The sequence below is a fragment of the Martes martes genome, assembly GCF_963455335.1.
Source record: "Martes martes genome assembly, chromosome: 17".
Classification (NCBI taxonomy): Eukaryota; Metazoa; Chordata; class Mammalia; order Carnivora; family Mustelidae; genus Martes; species Martes martes.
The window spans coordinates 6,094,384-6,114,019 of record NC_137905.1 but is presented as its reverse complement, the minus strand read 5'-3'; the positions used below and the strand labels follow the sequence as shown (position 1 = coordinate 6,114,019).

The 19,636-nt window shown below is 47.0% G+C and overlaps 1 protein-coding gene across 3 annotated transcripts in view; it reads left to right on the top strand.

Annotated features, from left to right (window-relative positions):
* The first annotated feature begins 346 nt into the window (after positions 1-346).
* Positions 347-19,636, top strand: part of CDH13 (cadherin 13) — a 1,007,942-nt gene continuing 988,652 nt past the window's right edge. For 2 of the 3 annotated variants that reach the window (XM_080827654.1, XM_080827655.1), the window contains exon 1: positions 347-705. In XM_080827654.1, the coding sequence (XP_080683780.1) occupies positions 661-705 (45 nt within the window). In that variant the 5' untranslated portion in view covers positions 347-660. The remainder of the gene's footprint in view (positions 706-19,636) is intronic. The other variant, XM_080827656.1, reaches the window with a different exon arrangement.

Genomic DNA, 19,636 nt, shown 5'->3' with positions numbered 1-19,636 from the left:
CTTGATGGATTTTTTTCTACAAGCGAGAATTGATCTGTCGTCTTTGTGATTTGTGAGATGGCTAGGAAACACCAAACACCATCATGACTTGGGCCACATTGGGGGGGGGGGTAGAAAAAGGAAGAAAGAAAGAAAGAAAAAAAAAAATCCACCGCCAGTCTTTCCAGGCGTGGAAAGGGCTGGAGCTGCTGGGGTCATTTTATTTGATTTATTGGAATTAAAGTGGATCTTATTAACATTTTAATAAAGAGAATCTTTTTGCACTGGGCTGGAAGTGCTCGCCAGTCCCCGGTGCAATTCCATTCTCTGCAAACGTGGAATCAGCTGGCGTTGCCCAGCGTGATTTGTGAGGCTGGGCCCCAACAGTCCAAAAAAGCAAACGGGCTGCCTCCTCCGAGGGGCTCGCTCTGTGCGAGGTGCTCGCCCTGTATCTGCCATGCAAAACGAGGGAGCTTTATGAAGGAATCCGTCTTGTAAAGCCATTGGTCCTGGTCATCAGCCTCTACCCAATGCTTTCGTGATGCTGCCGCTGATCTATTTGGGAAGTTGGCTGGCTGGTGAGGCAGAGCCTCTCCTCAAAGCCTGGCTCCCACGGAAAATATGCTCAGTGCAGCCAAGTGCATGAATGAAAACGCCGCCGGGCGCTTCTAGTCGGGCAAAATGCAGCCGAGAACTCCGCTCCTTCTGTGCGTTCTCCTGTCCCAGGTAGGGAAGAGGGGCTGCGGGGCGCACCCCGCGCCCCGTTTCTGCATTCGGATCGCCTGGCGCGGGCAGGGCGAGGGGTTTTTCGGGGGTCGGGGGACTCTGGGGCGCGGCAGCGAAGGAAGCCTGGGGCTCGAAGGGAGGTCATTCACAGCCCTGGGGATCCTAACGGGGCCCCTGGTTTCTTACTCCGGGTTGCCTGTGTGTGTGTGTGAATATGTGTGTGTACGTTTAGAGGAGGAGGCGAGAGCTCCCGAGTCCCTTTTTTTTTTTTTTTTTTTTTGCAAGCAGGGGCGACATTCTCGCCTACATCAAGTGGGGTAACTTTGATTCGCCTCCTCCGGAGGCTCATGCATTGGAAAAAGACTCAGTTGGAGGCGACTCAAAGGAGTCGCGGTTCCCCCCCCAAGCGCAGCGCCGAGCGGGGAAGCAGGGCTCCGGTCCGGATTGCGGGCTGCCGGGCTGGAGAGGCCGGCCTGGCATCGCCGACTTCCCGGGGCGCCCGGGCCCCCTCGCCCAGCCCCACGGCGCTCTGGAAGGCGCCTCCCGCCAGCCTAGCGCTGCAGCCCAGCTGCCGCTGTCGCTCAAAGGCTCTGGCTCTGGCCGAGCCCGCATCGGGGCTCTTTTCCTCCCCGACCTCGGGCCCGGAGCGCGTCCCCCCGCCACACTCCCCCCGCCAGGACGCAGGCCCCAGCCCCCCGCGCCCCCTTTGTCCAGCCAGCTGTGGCTCCGGCTCCGAGCCCCGACTGCCGCCTCTGCTGTCTTCCCGGGCGGGCGCGGAGCGCGGAGAAAAGTTCAAGCCTTGCCCACCAGGGCTGCAGCTGCCTGTTAACCCTCGGAGCGCTGAGGCAGGAGGGAAGGGCCGGTGACCCGGGAGAGGGCGGGGGGCGGGGTGCGATGGAGACTTGGTTCTCCGGCAACCGCCTCTGTATCTGGAAGATCTCGGGAAGTTTGTGTGCAGGAAAGCAGTACTCCGAGGAGGCCAGACCGAGGTGCTGGCGGCTGAGGGGCACGCCCAGCCCTGCTCTGGGGCCTGTGGTTTCTGAGAGCACCGTGACCCAGTCCCCCAAGGCCTCCCGTGGAGCCTATGGGGCTCGGGTTGAGCTGGCAGCCTACAAGTGGGTGGATAAGATCGGGGCAGGGCCAGACGGAGGCGCGAAGGAGACAGGGAGTGTCTCTGGGTGCTAGGAATGGGTGCTGAGTTCCTGGCCAGGACTCCTGAGTGCCAAGGGAACAGGCACATGTGTGACTGGGGGGAGGGGTTGGAGGGGAGGCAGCTAGGATCCCGGGCAAGGGCCGGCTGGGATGTGGAGATGGAGGGCAGCCTTCTAAGGGAGGCCACTGCTAGATCAATGTTGGGGTTAGACTTTGGAAATGGGCCAGTGTCCCAGGAACACAGTGACCATGGAAATGATGTCAAGTGGGGGTTAGCTGGTGGATACTAGTGCCTGGGGGCAGGGTAAGGTGCCTGACGGCTGAGCCCCTCCCCCGCTTAGGATTTCTGTCTTCCCCTGATACACAGCCCCCATTCAGGACTGTGCTGTTTTACTCCTCTAACACTGGGGCTTTGCCGGCTGGCTGTCTTGGGGGTCTCTGTAACCTTAAGTCCTGCCACAAATCCTATGTCTGTCCATGAACGAGGTTTCCAGACTTCTGGAGTCTGACTGTCCCTGAGGCTGTATGCGTGTGTATATATACCCCCATTTAGTAGGGTGGTGATTCAGACAGATCCTCTCTGCCCTATGCTGGTCGTACCACCCTGGGCAAGTTGTTGAGTATCTCTGAGCTTTCTGACTTTCCACTGTGAAATAATCTTATCAGCTTCCTGGATTGCCAGGTAGATTAATTGCATTCAACAGGATGTCCTAGATAATGCATTTATCATGAGGCTTGGCACACTGGGAACCACTAGCATCTGGGAGCACTTACCACAGCCCTTCCCCGGGGACTTTACAGTCCTTTTCTCTCTCTCAGCATGCTTGGACCTCAGTTAGGATTCCAGGGCTTGCCAGAGTTATGCGTCCCTTTGAGCAAGGCAGACCACATGGCAGCACCCAGCAATCTCGGTGCACATGGGACGTCTCACTTGATACCTTTTGTAAAGCAACTGGTGTGTCTTCTTTCCTCGGGCCCAGATGGCACAGGTGGGTCTGAAGGCTGTCAGCTCACTCAGTTCCTTAGCATGGGGGAGCAGAGGTTCTACCGGGAACTGAATTGCCTCTTCTCTGAGGCTTATTTCTCTCTTAGATTGTCATGCATAATCAGAGCAAATGTCCACATTAGGACACTAATTGATATCCTGGTTGCAACAGCACCTTGCAGAGAAATTGTTTTGGTGCAGTTCACTTGATCGGCAAGAGATTCAAGTGCACACAGCTCTGTATGTCATAGTGAGAAGTGGAGAAAGTCTTGGAGCTTTTGAGTCAACAAGCAAAACCAAAACTTTTTCAAGGCAGAGAGAAAACAGAGGAAAGGGAAAAACAATGTAATAAAGCAAATTAGTCACTTTGTCCTAAGTGGTGTTCAGGCAAGCATGTATGTGTTTTTCCACTGCAGTTGTAATACTCTGGGTCCGGCTTTGGAAGCCATCAATCTCTACATTTATTGGCTGGTTGCTGTTTTAGGCATTTTGGAAGGGGGAGGAAGAATTCTAAACAACAATGGTTGGAAGCTGGCAAAGTCAAGGAACAGTCACCTCTGTTCTCCCCTGGGGTGTTTTGGGAAAGGCTGTCCCAGAAGTGGCCTCTGGCATTTAGCTATGATAAATAATGAATGCGGAACAGATTAAGGAGTCCCGACATAGAAATTACACTGTAAATATGATTCCCACCCCCCACCCCCATTTGGGTATCGCTTACAACTAGCCAAAAGTTCTAACAATGAATGAGTAATCCCCCAAGAATTAGGATTTTAGGGAGTGGTTCAGGTTTAGAGAGCAGTTACTTGGGAGTGACCAAAAATGTTCCACAGAATTCTGAGATGTTGATTTAAAATGGGGAGTTCTTTGTTGGGGTCAGAATCTCGATTTTCAGGACTTTAAATGAGAATCAGTGTTTTTTTAAGTACCCCCGAAACATCATTTATTATATCTTAAGGGCAGTGTTTATTTGCAGAACGGTTCTGATAAGGAGAAAAGACTATGGGAGTGGCAGAGAGCACCCCCTGCCCTGGGATGGCTTCAACATGTGACAGCCTGTAAGATTTCAAAAGCACTGGGGAAACAGAGACATAAGTTGTGAAAAGAATCAAAGTGGCAGAGTTCACATGTCTGAACCATTTTTTTAGCAAGTCCCCAAAGAGATTTAATAAACTGCAAGGCTGAATATGTGATCTGGGGTTTATGTAATGCCACAGTCTATATTAAAAGCCCAACAGTCATCTTAGCTAATCTCTTCTGCTCTGCCTCCCTCCCTTCTCTCCTTTTCTATCTTTAGCCCTTGGGTTTTCCATTAAATAAAACCTATTTCCTTCTAGAAGTATCTCCTATGTGTGGCAGTGGAACTGCCCAGCAAACCAATGTACCCAGTAACAGTATACAGAGTACCAGCATCTGCATGGGAACCCTCACTCTCAGCCTGAGCTTCACTGTTCAGGTGAGAGTGCAGCTAGGTTCTTGTGACTATCCTTCTCTCCCTCCCTCCTTCCAAAAGGACAGTTGCTTGGAGAGTCCAGGTAATTTCTTTGAGGTGGAAGGGAAGGGAAATGGCAAGCTATGGGTTCCGTGACAGTCACATCACCTACACAGCCACAGTGTTTCCTATTTCTTTGTGCCTGTGTAGGTCCATCTCTGTGTGTTTTGATCTTGTTTCAATACCTGTTGAAAAATTTCTCCAGAAGAGGGCTCCATTCACAGCATTACAAAATTCTGAATCTACAGCTTCTATATTTTAGAGAACTTCAGTGTAGTAGTAGTTCCATCAAAACCCAGCTCGTCTCCTCGTTCCCAATTACTTGCTCCAAGCTCCCCCAGGGAGAAGTCCTGCCATTTTGCTCTGAGTATCTTCCGTCTTTTCTTTCCTCCTTTATTCCCTATTGTAGTTGGTTCTTTTCTGTCTTATTCTGCAAGTGTGTATCCTCTCTGAGTAATAGAGCAGGGAACGTTTGAAAGACCTTTGTAGACAATGCCGCATGAAATGTGGGGAAGTTCTGAAATTTCCTGGCATTTGATTTTGTTTGGACCTGGTTTTACTCTTTAGGCAGCCAAAAGGCAGGCACAGCTCGCCTGCGAAAGGAGATAATCTTCCCCATTAGGTAACTACCCAGAAGAATGACTCATGAGCCAGATTCGCTCACCCTCCATCACCAGTTGAAAAGGAGAGGGAAATATGTCTGTCATCCAATTACAATAATCAGTTGGGCAGAATCAAATCAAGTGACCAGTGGTTTTGGCATTGTTTCCACTTAGCTGTGGGCAAGGTGCCCACATGCCTAGGAGAGTCTGACCCTCTTGAAGGATGCTGCCAATACAACCCCCTGCGGCCTCTCTCCTCTGTAGCTACCTAGGGATCCCAGGCCTGACTATGCCTCCTTGAGCAGACAGTGCAAATGGCGATGGGCTGGACTGTAGGATCCCCTTCGTTAGGCACTAAGTAGTGACTTTATGCTGGGTTAGGGTAGAAAGCAATTTCCTTCTCTACTGAGAGAAGCCGCTAAGGGCAGGCTAGGGAGGAGAAGAAATGACATTTCAAACTTGAAACGCAGACTGAGCCAGGGCTCATGTTAGTGAATGGGTCACCCTTTGACTTAGCAGGTTGAACCTTGAGATATCTGCTTGGTGGTGCTAAAACTCAGCCATCCCAATTCTGCAACTCTGGCTTCTGGGCAGAGGTGGTAAAGAAGCAGCCACAGGCCAAATGTAGCTCATGGATGTATCTTATTGGGTAAACTGTTTTGAAAAGTGAGAAATTCTAAATTTTTAAAAAATTAAAAAAAATTATAAATTTATAAATTTAAAAATTGTAAATTTAAAATGCATTTCCTGAAATGTCAGAAGGTTGGGCACTCCTAGGGCTTCATTCCCACTTGGCCACATTTCGGTAGAGCAGAGAGGGCTCACTGCCCCCTTCAGGAAGGACATGGCTCTGCAAATTGCCACAGTCCCTACCAGTCCCCACTGCTCATCCAACCAGCTGTCCTCATCTTTACCCTCTTGCCCCATAGCCATTTGTGCTGGGAACTTCTGCTTTCACAAATTTTGAGGCTTAATTAAATTGATACAGTCAAGTTTTTAGTGATAGGCTACTTGAAAAGGAAGGGACAAGCCTCTTTCTGATCACTGTGCTTGAACTGGATTGAGACTTGCTTTGAAAGAACATGGTCGAGGGGATCCACATCTCTGTCCTGAGAACATTGCTACTGCCAGTGCCACTGGGTGACCAGGAGTCCCCGGAGCACTGGGACACCCAGATCATTGTTCCATGAGTAATAGTTACACCCAGAGAAGTGACACACTGTAGCTTTGAGTAAATCTGACGTGGGTACACCAGAGGGTTGGTGCACCCCAAACATCGCAGTCACGGGGCTCTGGGAGTACTGGGTAGTAACAGGTGGGCCCCAGTGCACTGTGCCATGTGTTATACTGAGAGCATCAGTACCCTTGGAGTACAGCGACAGTCTGGGCATTGTCATTCCCACGGTGTTGCTCACCAGCAAAGTGAGTATCATCAGAACCTCACAATAACGTCTCGTACGCAGCCCTGCAGGGGACTCCAGGAGCACTGAGTTAGCTCTCAGAGCGTTTACAACTTCAGGGTAGTGTCAGCTCCGTAGCTTTGTTGCCTGGAGTACTTTTATACACGGGACATTGTCACCTCTACCACCAACTGGAATTTGTGTGATGTTCTTACAACTGCTCTGAACAGTTAACACCCAGCATGGTCTTCACAGAGTGTTAATGCTAGAATTTATGTCCTCTGCCTCCACAAATACTAGATTAAATCTGCCCACCCAGCCCCTACCAATAGGTAAGCCTCAGATCACTTGTTTTCCGTAGCCTCAGATCCCAAAGATCAGGGTAAACATAATTACACACACATACCAGAAAAAAAAAAAAAGTGATTGTTTTTTCTCTGTCACTTGCCAACAGAAGTCAAATTCCTGAAAATTAGCATTAGCAATGGGCACGTTTTGACATGTCATGTCTCATTTCAAAGGCCCCAGCAAGCGTCACCCAATCTGTTCCAGAAGCACAAAGCCCCTGTGTCTCCCAGCTGAGTGTAGGCCGGGCTGGGGTGCAGGGCAGCAGCTGCTCAGCTGAGAGCAGCCCTGCCACATGCCTGGGCAGGGCCAGGAAGTGAGCTCAGCCTCTAGAGGAGCCTTGGGACCCTGCAAGGAATGTGGCAGCTTCCATCCCTGCCTTATGCGGCCTCCAGGCCCAAGTCTCTTTCCTCTCGAGGTGGCAGGGAACTGCTTTTCCACGAGCTGTACGAGATGGTACCTGTAAATGTCCAAACTTGAGCTTCTGTGGTCATCTCCCTGTCTACTGATGTAGGGCCTGCAGAAAGTGGCTGGACCCTGGCAGCGGAACCCAGAGCTGTCTCAGGCCACACAGGCTCTGCCTTCAACTGCCATAAGCTCTGGGCATCTGGGAACATCTAACTCTGGGGTTGCAAACTGTGGCCTCTGGGCCAATTCTTGCCTAAAGCCTGTTTTTCTAAATAGTTTTATTGGACCATAGCCATGCCCATTCATTTATATAATTATCTGTGGCTGAGCTTGTGCTGTAACAATAGGGTTGACACCATATGGCCCATGAAGCCCCAAATATTTACTATTTGGCCCTTTACAGAAAAAAGTTTGCTGACTCCTGTTCTGACTCAGAATTACAGCCAGAGGGGCGGCAGGAAATCTTCCCAAAGGGCAGGGAGGTGATAGAGGTTCATTCATTAGGGGCTGTCTCTCCTAAGCCCCAAGCACTCAAGTAACTTAACTTCAGGGAGATTTACCTGGGGACTAAGTGGGGTCGGTCAATACCTGTGATGTCCACGGAGGACCGACCACCTGCTCCGGTTCCAGCTACTTGTGAGGCCGACCTAGTCTCTGCTCTCTTGGGAGTTCCGATCCTGAGCGAGCCCCTGGCAGGGGAGGTCACTGTCAGTTCAGGAATAATTCAAAACAGAGGACTGCTATGAAAATGCAATTGCGTGAGGTGTGCTGACTAGTGTGTTTTGCTCATTTGTGCCTTGTCTTTCTTCCCCACTAAAATATAAACTCCCTTAAAGCACCCGCTACTGTCCGATCGGTTTGCTCCAGCATCCCCAGGCCCTACAATAGTGCTGGTGTGCAGTAGGCCTTCAGCAAACATGTGTGAATGAATGAATGAATGAATGAGTGAGTGAGTGAGTGAGTGAACGAATGAACAAATGAATATGGAAATGCGTCAGCTTCAGATGAAGGAGCTGGGAGCCTTTCTTCATAGCCTGGTGCTTGAGCCACAGTCTGGAGGAGTAGTGAGGTTTACTGACAACAGACCACCAGAAGGTGTAGGCAGGGAAAAGCATTCCAAGAAGAAGGCACAGCCTGGGGGAAGTCTCTGTTCGGGCAGAAATAACTGCTTAGCTGAAGGAGGATGATCCCAGGAACTGCTGAGTGCCAGAGCCACCGTGGCTTTGGCTGCCACCACAGGGATTTTGGTGTTTGTCTTGGAGCACTGGGCAGCCATTGAGAGTAACAGGGGGAGGGTGTCCTGTGACAAGGTCAGATTTCCATTTTGGAAAGGTCACCCTGGCTGCAGTTTAGCAGATGGACTGATGCTGGGTACGAGCAGAGGGGAGAAGCCAGTCCAGGCCTGAGATCATGGGAGTGGCAGTGTAGACGAGGGAAAGGGATGCGCCGCTCTGAGCATGCAAGAGACATTTAGGGCAGAACCTGGCAGGGCTGGGAGATGGCAGAGCAAGGGCCAAGAAGGGGTTAAGGAGCAACCTTGAGTTCTGACTCTGTCAACTGGCAACTTCCTGCCAGTTGCCTGAATGAGGAACCCAGGTGTTCGACGTTATAAACAGGGCCTGAGGGCCGTTTCCATGGGGGCATCAGCCAGGCTGCAGTAATGCCCCTCAGGAGAGGCGTCCCAGACCCCGGCGACACTACTGCCCACGGATCCAGTGCGCGTTCACATCTGGGATGGGCACCGTGGGGGCTTGGAAATGCCCTTGTCTAGAGAGACTGATGCGTAGCCTCTATAATTAACCAATCTCTGAGGCTTTTCATGCAAAAGATATTTGGGAGAAACATTGCCAAGCCCTTTAATCGTTTCTTGAACATTCAATCAGCAGCACTAGAAATATTTCTTACATGAAGCAAATAATGATCTACTACTTTCTGCAATCACTTTGCAAATGTTAACAAGTCTTCATTTCAGCATGTTGGATATGGCCTCGGCGACTCTTAAGTTTCCAGGTGGAGTAGCAGAATCTTCCCCAGTGCCAGGAAGTGGAATGGTGGTGAATGTTTAACAACCGGCTTTCTCTTTAAAAAGAAGAAGTGGCACAGGCATGTTATCCTCAGAAGGTGAGGGGTGCTCAGGCGTCTGTATTTACTGACACGTAGAGAATTTATAGGTAAGCAACGCACACATAGAGACCTGTTCTCATGGGGCTTGCCATCTACCCAGGGCAGCCATTAAGAAACAAGAAAATAGGGGCGCCTGGGTGGCTCAGTGGGTTAAAGCCTCTGCCTTCGGCTCAGGTCGTGATCTCAGAGTCCTGGGATCGAGCCCCACGTCGGGCTCTCTGCTCGGCAGGGAGCCTGCTTCCTTTCCTCTCTCTCTGCCTGCCTCTCTGCCTACTTGTGATCTCTGTCAAATAAATAAATAAATAAAAATTTAAAAAAAAAAAAAAAAAAAAAAAAAAAAAAAAAAAAAAAAAAAAAAAAAAAAAAAAAAAAAAAAAAAAAAAAAAGAAACAAGAAAATATATTTTGTGGGGCGCCTGGGTGGCTCAGTCAGTCCTCACCCAGGACCCTGGGGTGAGCCCACATTAGGCTCCCTGCTCAGCAGGGAAGCTGCTTCTCCCTCTCCCTCTGCCCACCACCCCCATGCTCTCTCTCTCTCAAATAAATAAATTAATAAAATCTTAAAAAAAAAAGAACAAGAAAATAAATAGCTGACAGAATACGAACTCGGTAATTGTTACCATAGGAAACAACAGGGACCAAAACAGCGTTGCAGGACTGATGGCTCCCCACTCCTTCCCATTCCTTCCATCCGTCTTTTCTCCTTCCTTCCCATAATTACTAAACTCTACCCAGTGCCAAGAATGCTGCTGTCTTGGAATTCAGAGATGAATACATACCCGCTCCTGAATAGGGAAGGCGCTGGAGGTGAATGAGGGCCTGAGGTCCTCAAGGACCCAGAGGAGCAGCATCTCGGATGGCTTAGGACAGTTAGGGAGACTCTGAGGCTTTAGCAAGTCAGTTTGAGCCCTGGCCATTTGCACATCTTTTTCCTCCTGTGTCTGCACGAGGAGAGAGAAAACCTATACCTGCCCAGCAGGGTTTTGCTTAAATACGCATATGCTGCGACTTCATCCATGATGGGCAAATGCTGGATGCTAAGGGAATGTCGGTTGTGTTAACTTCCACACGCTGCGCTCCAAGGGAACTAGTAGCTCTCAGGTACCCGGGGCCTCGGCCTTGATGATCTTTCTAACTCAGAAGGGAAAAGAATGCTTGTGTATTTAAAATGCGTGGACATTAAAAACAATAAAGTTTGCCCTCTGGGGAAGGATTTGCCAATTCCCATATTGGTGGATCCCCAAAGATCCTTCCCCTGAGGATTTCATGCCTCATAAAATCACTTGATTGGGTGGGATCTCTTCTTCTAGATGTATCTTCTCAGCAGCTGTTTCCCCAGAGGCTTTATCAGGGCAGTGTGTGTGGGTGTACATGTCAGTACTATGAGCACTTACGATTATGATTTAAAACATAACAAAATACATGTAGCAAATTTACTGTACAATTCATTGCTATGTGCCAGTTGCATACTTTATGTCAAATCTTCATTGCAACCCTCAGGGATAACTGTTCTTATCCTCGTTTTATACACCATGAAAAGAAGTTCAGAGTGGTTGAGTCACTTGCCTAAGGCCATCCAGCCACTAAGAACTGGGACCAGGGATTGAACCCATTGTTTCTGATTCCTGCACATGAGCATTTTCCTCTATATTTCACTCACGTATGAAAGCTTCCCCCCGAATGATGTAAGGATTTTCTCCTTTGATTGTTTTGTTTTCTGATTCTCCTGGAGCCAAAATGGCTGCTTGTAATCTTCCCATTTTTGAATTCCTGGTGTCTAAAAGTGGGCCTGGGACCTGGGTCTCCTGTCTGGCTTAATGGCTACAAACTGGGGTAGCCCAGGGTTATTTGCATTGTCACTGAGTCCTTGTTTTCGACCAGGGGCAAATGACCCACCCATACTGCATGCTTCCTCCAGCAAGAATGGCCACTTACTAAGATAGCCAGGCATGACTCAGTTGGGGTGTGGCTCCTCTGCACCATCCAGTGCAGGTCCGTTCTCTAGGGGTAACTTTGCTGGCAGTCTCCTGCCTGCTGCTAAGCTCTAAGCCTGGATGGCATTCCTCCCCAGGTCCCAAGGAGCTCCTCAGTATCCTGAGTGTGAATGTCTATAATAACGTTTTCCTTAGTCCAGAGAAAATGAGAAATACACAGTCTGTCTTACCAAAAGAGTTTTCTTTCCCCCCCCCCCTTTTTAATTTAATTTAAGTGTCTTTAGTCAGGCTGGCCATTGATTCCATGAATATTCGTTGAATGCCTTTCATGTGCCTGGCACTATCTTACCCCTGGTGACAGAGCAGAGTGGGGAGCGCTCACAGAGTCCCCTGTGCAGGATATCCCCTATGGTGGATATGCATACTCCTCGCTTCGACCCAGTCCTTACCACTCTGCATGGTGCCTTCCCGTTTCTGTCTCTCTCAGGACATTTGCACCTGTGCACCCCAATCTGCACATTTCATGGCTCAGTCATTCATTGAACAAATAGTGACTGATCAACCATGTATCTGAAGCATGGTGCTTTACAATGGGTGGGCAGCCATGATCATTGTCCTCATGGACAATGGGTGAGCAGCCGTGATCATTGTCTTCATGGAGTCTACGTTCTGATGGGGGAGAAAGACAGTAAACAGCAAAAATAAGGAAGAACAATAATTTTGGGTAGTAATGGTGCCGTAAAACAATTAAAATGGGATAGGCAGTTGTTCTGAGTTTATCCACAGCCCTCTCTTGGGATAGAAAATTCATTGTTCTGACGCAATGACCTTTCTGCTTTTTAGGGATGAAATGTCCTATTGTTTGTAAAAAGAAGTTAATGAACTAACTGCCTATCCCATTTTTGTCTTCTATTTATCAGGGTAAATAGACTGGGGAAGTATTGTTGGCAAAACTTTGTCTGTTCTCTATGTTTTGTTTTTCTTGAAATTTTGCTTTTGGGACTCTATAAATGTGGCAACCAATGATTTAAAGCGCAGGTAGGTAATCTTTTTCTGTAGAGAATAAATATATATCTGTAGGATAAATATATGTCTCTTTTGCAGTTACGCAACACTATCAATGTGGTATGAAAACAGCCACACATAATTTGTAAACAAACGGGCTGGGTTTTGTTCCAATAAAACTTTATTTAGAAAAACAGGCAGAGCTGGATTTGGCCCTCGGGCTGTACTTTGTCAGCCTCTGATCAAAACCATCAGCCACCTCACCAGTTGTTCAAATTGGGATGGGGTCAAGGCCAGAGAGTGAAACCAGACGTTTTCTTTGAGCTGCCGTTACCATGAGAAAGAATGTGGTACTTCTTTAGGAAGACAGTATCATGGGATTATTCCAGGTTAACCTTGATCAAGGTAAAGATTAAGGAACATAATTCTGAGACAACTACTAAAATACATAATTTAGCTTTTATGGTAATTATCCGGACTACAATTTTTAAGGCTTCCTTGCCACCCAAATGTGTATTGGTGTTGAACACTGTACTGTAGGCTGCATTCCTCCAAACAGTGTTGGGAATATGGGCCTGGAGGCAGGGAGCTAATCTGAGAGACGATTCTAAGACACAGAAGTGAGTAACAAGAAAGAAGGAAAGCCAGCAAAGAGCGTGTCATTGAGCTGGTTACTGTCATGGGCAGCTGGGGTTCCTTACCGCTAGGGCCCCTCAGAAGAACTGGGTAAAACTTATTTCTGAGGAGTCCCTTTGCTGGACAGGACGCTGAGGTGTGTGTCCGCTGTGCCCATCTTCCATTGGTCGAGGGTGGCCCCTGGCACCATTCATTTCTCTGTGTTTCCTAGATGAGCCTTTGCGGCTCTGGGGAACAACCATGGTTTTGGGAAAGTCTTGAGCAGAAAAATGGAGAACCGTGACGGGTGCTCAGACTGGCAGTATGCGCCCTGAGTAGGGCCTGAGTTTGGAAGACAGTCCTGATTATACGTTACAGGAAACTTTCTCAGTAGGTCTTATCTTAAAGGAAAGGGTTATGGTGGTGGTTGTTGTGTTTTGTTTTTTTTTTTAAACCCAATGAGTTTGGTTTAGCACCCACCTGCAGATACTCTCTTTCCCACTAGATGGTACCAGTATGCCAAAGCCCTGGAATGCTACCGTTGGGCCTCGTCTTTGACATGGATATATTCCCGCTACTTACGAACAATTAAGGAATGAGAGGGTCGAGGTTGGAGAACAGACTGTGGGTGTTTGGGGGATGTGAGATGGGAAAAACGTGGAGGTTGTCTAAAGAGTTACCCTCATTCAGTCGTTCACCAACAAATCTTACTGACGCCCCACTGAGTTCTCAACACTCTTCTCAGCATTGGGAATACAGATACAAGCAATGTACGCAAAGTCCCTAACCTGGTGAGCTTCTGTACTGGTTGGGGGAGAGACAGTACAAACAAACATGCAGATATGTGTGTCCTGTGGTGAGTTCTGTGGAAAGCAGTCCTTCTGGTATCTATCTGCCTGTCTTGTCAGCTAATATATGGCAAGAGATTATTTCCATCTGTTTATTAAACCCCATTCTGCCACTCACCTACCTCTTGTGATGATGCTTTTACGGTTTATTTTCACAATGAGACCGTGAGCTTGTGGAGGGCGGCAGTTGTGCTTGGCGAATGGGTGTTGACCAACTGGAACCCACTGAAGCCCACCTCCGCCAACGACTTGTTGGTTGTTTTAGTTAGTCTGGAATCATTCTGAATTGCTACTGTTGTCAACACACAATAGAGTTGCATTTTACTCAGGGGTTAGATTATAAAGTCAAGGTTGAAGACAAACACGGAGTTGTCATTAACCTTGAAATATCTTAAGTTGCCCATTAAATTGCAGTGTGTGTGGTTTTGCATACGCATCCCTGTACTGTAATCAATATGTGACAATGCATAATGCATGCCATAATGGACAGTGCCTAATAAAGAATATAGGAAGATATAATTTTACAGAATTTAATTGCAGTATTTAAATTGTTCTTTTTCTCTTTTTGCTGGAAGAGCTGGATTTCCATTAGTTAAATGTACATATGATAAGACTTTATTCATTCAAGCTGGGGTTTCTTAATCATATGATCCCCACCAGGCTGTGTGCTGGGGAGGACAAGAGCTGTGTTCTTTGTGCTCTGTTCATCTTTTGGGTTCCCACCACCAGCCACATGCTTTGGGGCAGAGGAACAGCATACAGGTAATAATAGTAGTAGTAGCAGTACCGGAGATTAACATTTAAGTAGTGCTTACTATGAACTAGGTCCTGTGTGAGTTCTTCAGATGTACTAATTAGTATTTTTAATCCTTCTAAAGACTCTATGGTGTATCTACTATGATTTTAATTCCATTTCACAGATGGGGAAATTCCAGGAGAACTGGATAAAGGTCACACAGATTTTGAGCTCTGGGGCTGAGATTCAAACTTGAGCAGTCTCAAAGGCCACATGTTGTATGAGTCCATGAAATGGAAAGAATTGTCCAGAACAAGCAAATCCATAGTGATAGAAAGTAGAGTAGTGATTGACTTAGGGTCCTGGGTGGGAGGAGTAGGGAATGGAGAGTGACTGCTAATGGGCATAGGATTTCTTTTTGGGGGTGATGGAAATGTTCTGGAATGAAACAGTGATGATAATGGCACAGTGTGTGAATATACTAAAAACCACAGAATTGCATACTTTAACAGGGTGAACCTTATAGTATGTGGCTGTTGTCTCAATAGAGCTATTATTCAACAGAAAAGCAAGCCAACCTAGGCGGTCCAACCTCAGGGCTCTTGTGGCCATCCTGAGCCCTCCTACAGGCACTCAGTTAGTGCTAGTGGCTTTCTACTCTCTTGCCTTACACTAACCCTACTATTCCTCAGAAGGGACCTATCATCCAACCTCATTTCAGTGATCAGAAAACTGAGGCAGATAGATACTGAGGAACTTGGGGCTGGCAAGTGACCCAGGCAGTTCTGGGCCTGAAGCATAATGGTTTTCACATATTTTTTAAAATGATTATTAAATGAGTCCATTTTTTTTTAATTGTGTTCCTTTAATCAACATATAGTATGTCATTTTTTTTGTTTTTGAAATTATTTCCAATTATGAAATATATAAATACATTTTCCTTTTTAAAATTAGAATATTTATACATAAAGCTAGTCCCTCCTGACCTTCATTAGTTTTTGATGTAGTGATCAACGATTCATTAGTTGCATGTAACACCCAATGCTCATCACATCACGTGCCCTCCTTAATACCCATCACCAGGTCACCCCACTTCCCTACCCCCATTCTTTTTTTTAAATTTCATACATTTTATTAAAAGCAACACTAGTTGGGTCTGGTGTAGGGTATTGGCACCAAGGCCCAGAGACCACAGGATCATAGTGTGTGTTAGAAGGTGTGTTAATGTGGCTGACTTCTAAAAACTAGTAAGCTTAAGTGGCTCAAGACCTGGGAGAGAAGGAAGTGGCAGAGGGGGAGAGAACTACTCGATACGTTAATTGTCATTGTACTCAAGTTGATACCAGATTGCTGAAAGGATTCATCCAAACTAACAAGAATGTTTGGCACCCCTTGGCTGGTTCAGATGAAGACTTCATGGCCTGGCAATGAAAAGGAATTTGAGGTCTAAGGCAGGGGAGGGAGCTTTTTGCTCTTACACTTGGCCCTTGGCACCTCCAAATCAAGGCCCCACCCCCACCAGAAACACTCCCCCTTCAGCACCTGCTTCCCCCACCAGACATCTTTTGATTCCCAAGCTCTGTAAACATGAGATTTATTCCTCTGTGCCTTCACTCTTGTGTTGATGATTTGTACTTGTCTTTCATGTTTAAAATGCAGAGTGATGAAGCCATTGGCCAAGCACAGCACAGCAGGAAGGGGCAGCAGGGCTTGCCCCTGGATCCGGCCCCAGGATGCCTGTTTGTGGTACTGGAGGGTGAGGATTTATAAAGACAAAGCTGAGGGACTATAAATATCTTCCTGGGTCTCCTGTCTGGAAGAGCAGCTGCAACATCAGCTGGGGCAGGAGCTAGGATTGAAAGCATTCTGGCTGAGATCTGGCTTCCCAGGTGGCTGGTCTTGGGGTAGCAAAGAGTGCTGGGCCACCTAGATTCGTAAAGTCCTCCCAGGTAGCAACAGGTGATTACACAAAGCCACATGAGTGTATGATTTTCCAACGTGTTTTGCAAAGTATATTCTGAAGGGGTACTGGTTCCATGAGATGTTAATAAAGGTTCTGGAAAAAATAGGTTGCATTAGCTAATATTTTGGGAAACCCTGGACTTACCCATAGAAACGAAGCAGGTTGTGTTTTGTTTTTCACAACTGAATGTCTCTGGGACTTTATTGTGCATTTGAGTTTCAAAGAGGGACTCCCCAAGGCTGCATTCCCAATGCTCTTCCTAAATTCCCAGGGCTAAGGGAACTCTTGCGTGGAGTGAATCATGAAATGGAGATGCACAGGATAAGTGTGGGAATAAGCTATGGACTCTGGAGTCTCAGAATTTGGGCCTTCACCATCAGGACCATCAGTGTCCACATCTCTCGGGAGCTTGTTAGGAAGGCAATTATCCACCCAGCATCTACCAAATCAGAGCTTCTGGGGTAGACCCAGCAATCCGTGTCTTCATACACCTGACTTCTAGGGGGTTCCAATGCTCCCTCAAGTTTGAAACCTGTTTCTCCATTGGGCTGTGGGGGAAAGAGAGACCTTTCTGATGTTGTTCTGGGTGAAGGAGGGAAACATATGTCTGGGGCAGGAACTATGCTCCCCTGAAGAAATACAGGAGTGGAGGCCAAAGCTTCTGTTCTATCCCATCTATGGTCACAGCTATTACTTCTGGGAGACCCTGAGCTGTGTTCACAGGATGCCTTCAGTAAGAGCTGTGGTCTACACAGGTAGACCAGAAGACTTGGGGCGATGAGAGAAGCAGCATTTGGGAAGTTTGTCTAGGAGAGGCAAACCTCTTCTTGAGTTTTTATCTGAGACTTTTTAAGGAAAAGAAAGATTAACAAGAGAAAAACCAGCTTATTACTATATATACCTCATGTGTACATGGTAGATAACCAGGGAAAAAATGAGAAACTCTCAGAAGTGGCTTAGAACTCCAGTTTAAATACCATCTTAAGCTAAAGACAAGAGAAAGAAAGGTATGGGGAGGCCAGTGAGGGTGTAACAGGATTGAAAACATGAATGAGATTTGTTATGTAGGTTTAAGTCAGTGTCTTCTCCATTGGTATGGATCTGATGTTGTCTGCAGGGAATAATATCTCTGCTTCTTGGTAGAGGGGGAGGAGGGACACCTTTATATATCCAGGTCTTGTTTATAGGCAAAGAGGAAGAGGCAGTAATGTTTTCTTGCACCTGCTTTTTCTCAGCTGCCTTCAGCTCAAAATAATCCTTTTGACAAAATGGCATGTTTAGGGTGGCATATTCTGCTATATTTCATCTGACTTAGCAGCCACCCCTTTGATTTTATATGTATGTGTGTAGTATGTTGTGTATCTATATATGTACAGGCAATGCATATACATACACACCACACACATATACACACAGATGTATACCTATATAGCACATGCACACACATATAATAGATGTGTGTATATGCATATATATAACATATACATATAAATACATGTGTATGTTCTGTATATACGAACCCTAGTCACAATTGGCACTGACTAAATTCTAGACTCTATTTTTTGAATTAAGTTTTCCAAGGTGAACCAGGCAGATGCAGAGGCTGCAGTTGCTGAACCTGTGGGGACTAAAGACCCAAGGGGAGAATGACAAACAGTGACCTTGCTGGGTCTGTGAGAAGAGCTGGTTCTATAGCCCTTGGGTTTTGAAGCACATCCAGAATATTCTTTGTGTGCCATTATGAGTCTTTGCTGATCTTTCTAATATTGCCCCTGATTCTTACTTGTGAAATATAGTCTAAACTGGTGGTTCTCAAATGGGGGCAGTTGTGCCTCTCAGGGGACATATGGTAATATCCAGAGACATGTTTGCTTATCACAAGTGGGGGAGAAGGAGCTATTGGCATTTGGTAGGTAGAGGCCAGGGATGCTGTTCAACATCCTACAGTACAAAGGACAGGCCCCACCATGAAGAATTGTCCCAACCCAAATGTCAGTAGAGTAAGTGTGAGGACACCGGGTCTAACTGCAGAGCTTCGAGCTCACCCAGCACAGACAATAATGACTGTCTCTACCCCATCCCATTCTAGAAGCCACAATCCAAAGTTGGCTCTGTGAAAAGAGAACGAGTAGCAAGTTACTATCCGTGTATAATTTTTCAGAAGGTAAAACCATGACTTTCTGGTAAATACAAACGTTAATTCATTAACTTATGAGGAAACTCATAAGATGCTATGATGGTTTCAAAGGGCATTTAAGAAGCTAAGGGTATTTCTGAGCAATTTGACAAAGAAATATTAGGATGAGATTCCTGAGTTAGGGGAAAAAAAGAAACACAGTTAATGTGCAACATGCCTAAACCTTGGGGGTTATCTGTTCCATTAGACAAATTATTTTTGTTTCTACTGGACAAAAATTGGCAAGTAATCGGGAAGTTCACCAAGTCTGGGGACTTCCTTCAAGAGCAAACAACAATATGAACTATGAACATGGCCCTAGATATCTGCTGGTGACCTTTGTCCCTGAGTGATATTCAAAGGGTTTCCATCCGTCATTTTGGCCATGTTTACAAGCTTTGGGTAATGTTTTTCTGATTCCTTACACGTGATTTTTAATTTACTAGTGCGGCCTGACCTGACATGGTCTGGGAAATGCGGGACAAAGAAAAGGAAGAGTCAGCTGAGGTCCAGGAGGTGGTGGGAGGAGAAATTCTGTAGGTCCAGTTGATTATGTAGATGCCATCTGGTAACTATTCTTGATTAAGCATGTGCTGTGCTACATGCTTTCATTCAGTCTTAGTAGATGGGACTGACCATCGACCACATGTACTGATGAGGAAACTGAGTCAGAGGGAGAGTCAGGATGTCAGTCGCAGATACAGGCAGAGTAAGGTGAAAATGGTGTGGGATCAAGACCAAAGGGGGTAGAAATAGAGAAGGAAGTGGGGGGGGGGTGTTACACGCTGGAGGGAGGCATGAGTTCAATTTGAGGCAAAAGTACTCACAGCATATTCAGAGGGAACAAGGAGGCTGTTCTGGGTGACAATAAATGTGAACACAGTGTGAAATTGGATCAGGGCTACAGAGATGGCAGTTATTAATAGTATCAGTGTTATTTTAGCCTAAGGATCTCACTACTGCTACAGGGCAGTGCCTGACAGTAACCCATGGTGGTTAGGAGCCCAGGCCTTGGGGGCAGCTGGAATTGGTTTGGACTTCAGCTCTGCCCCTGGAGGTCTGTGTGGCCATGGGCAAGTGGCTTAACATCTCTGTGCCTCAGCTTTCAGATCTATGAAATGAGGGTCATGCTGTCTACCTGATAGAGCTG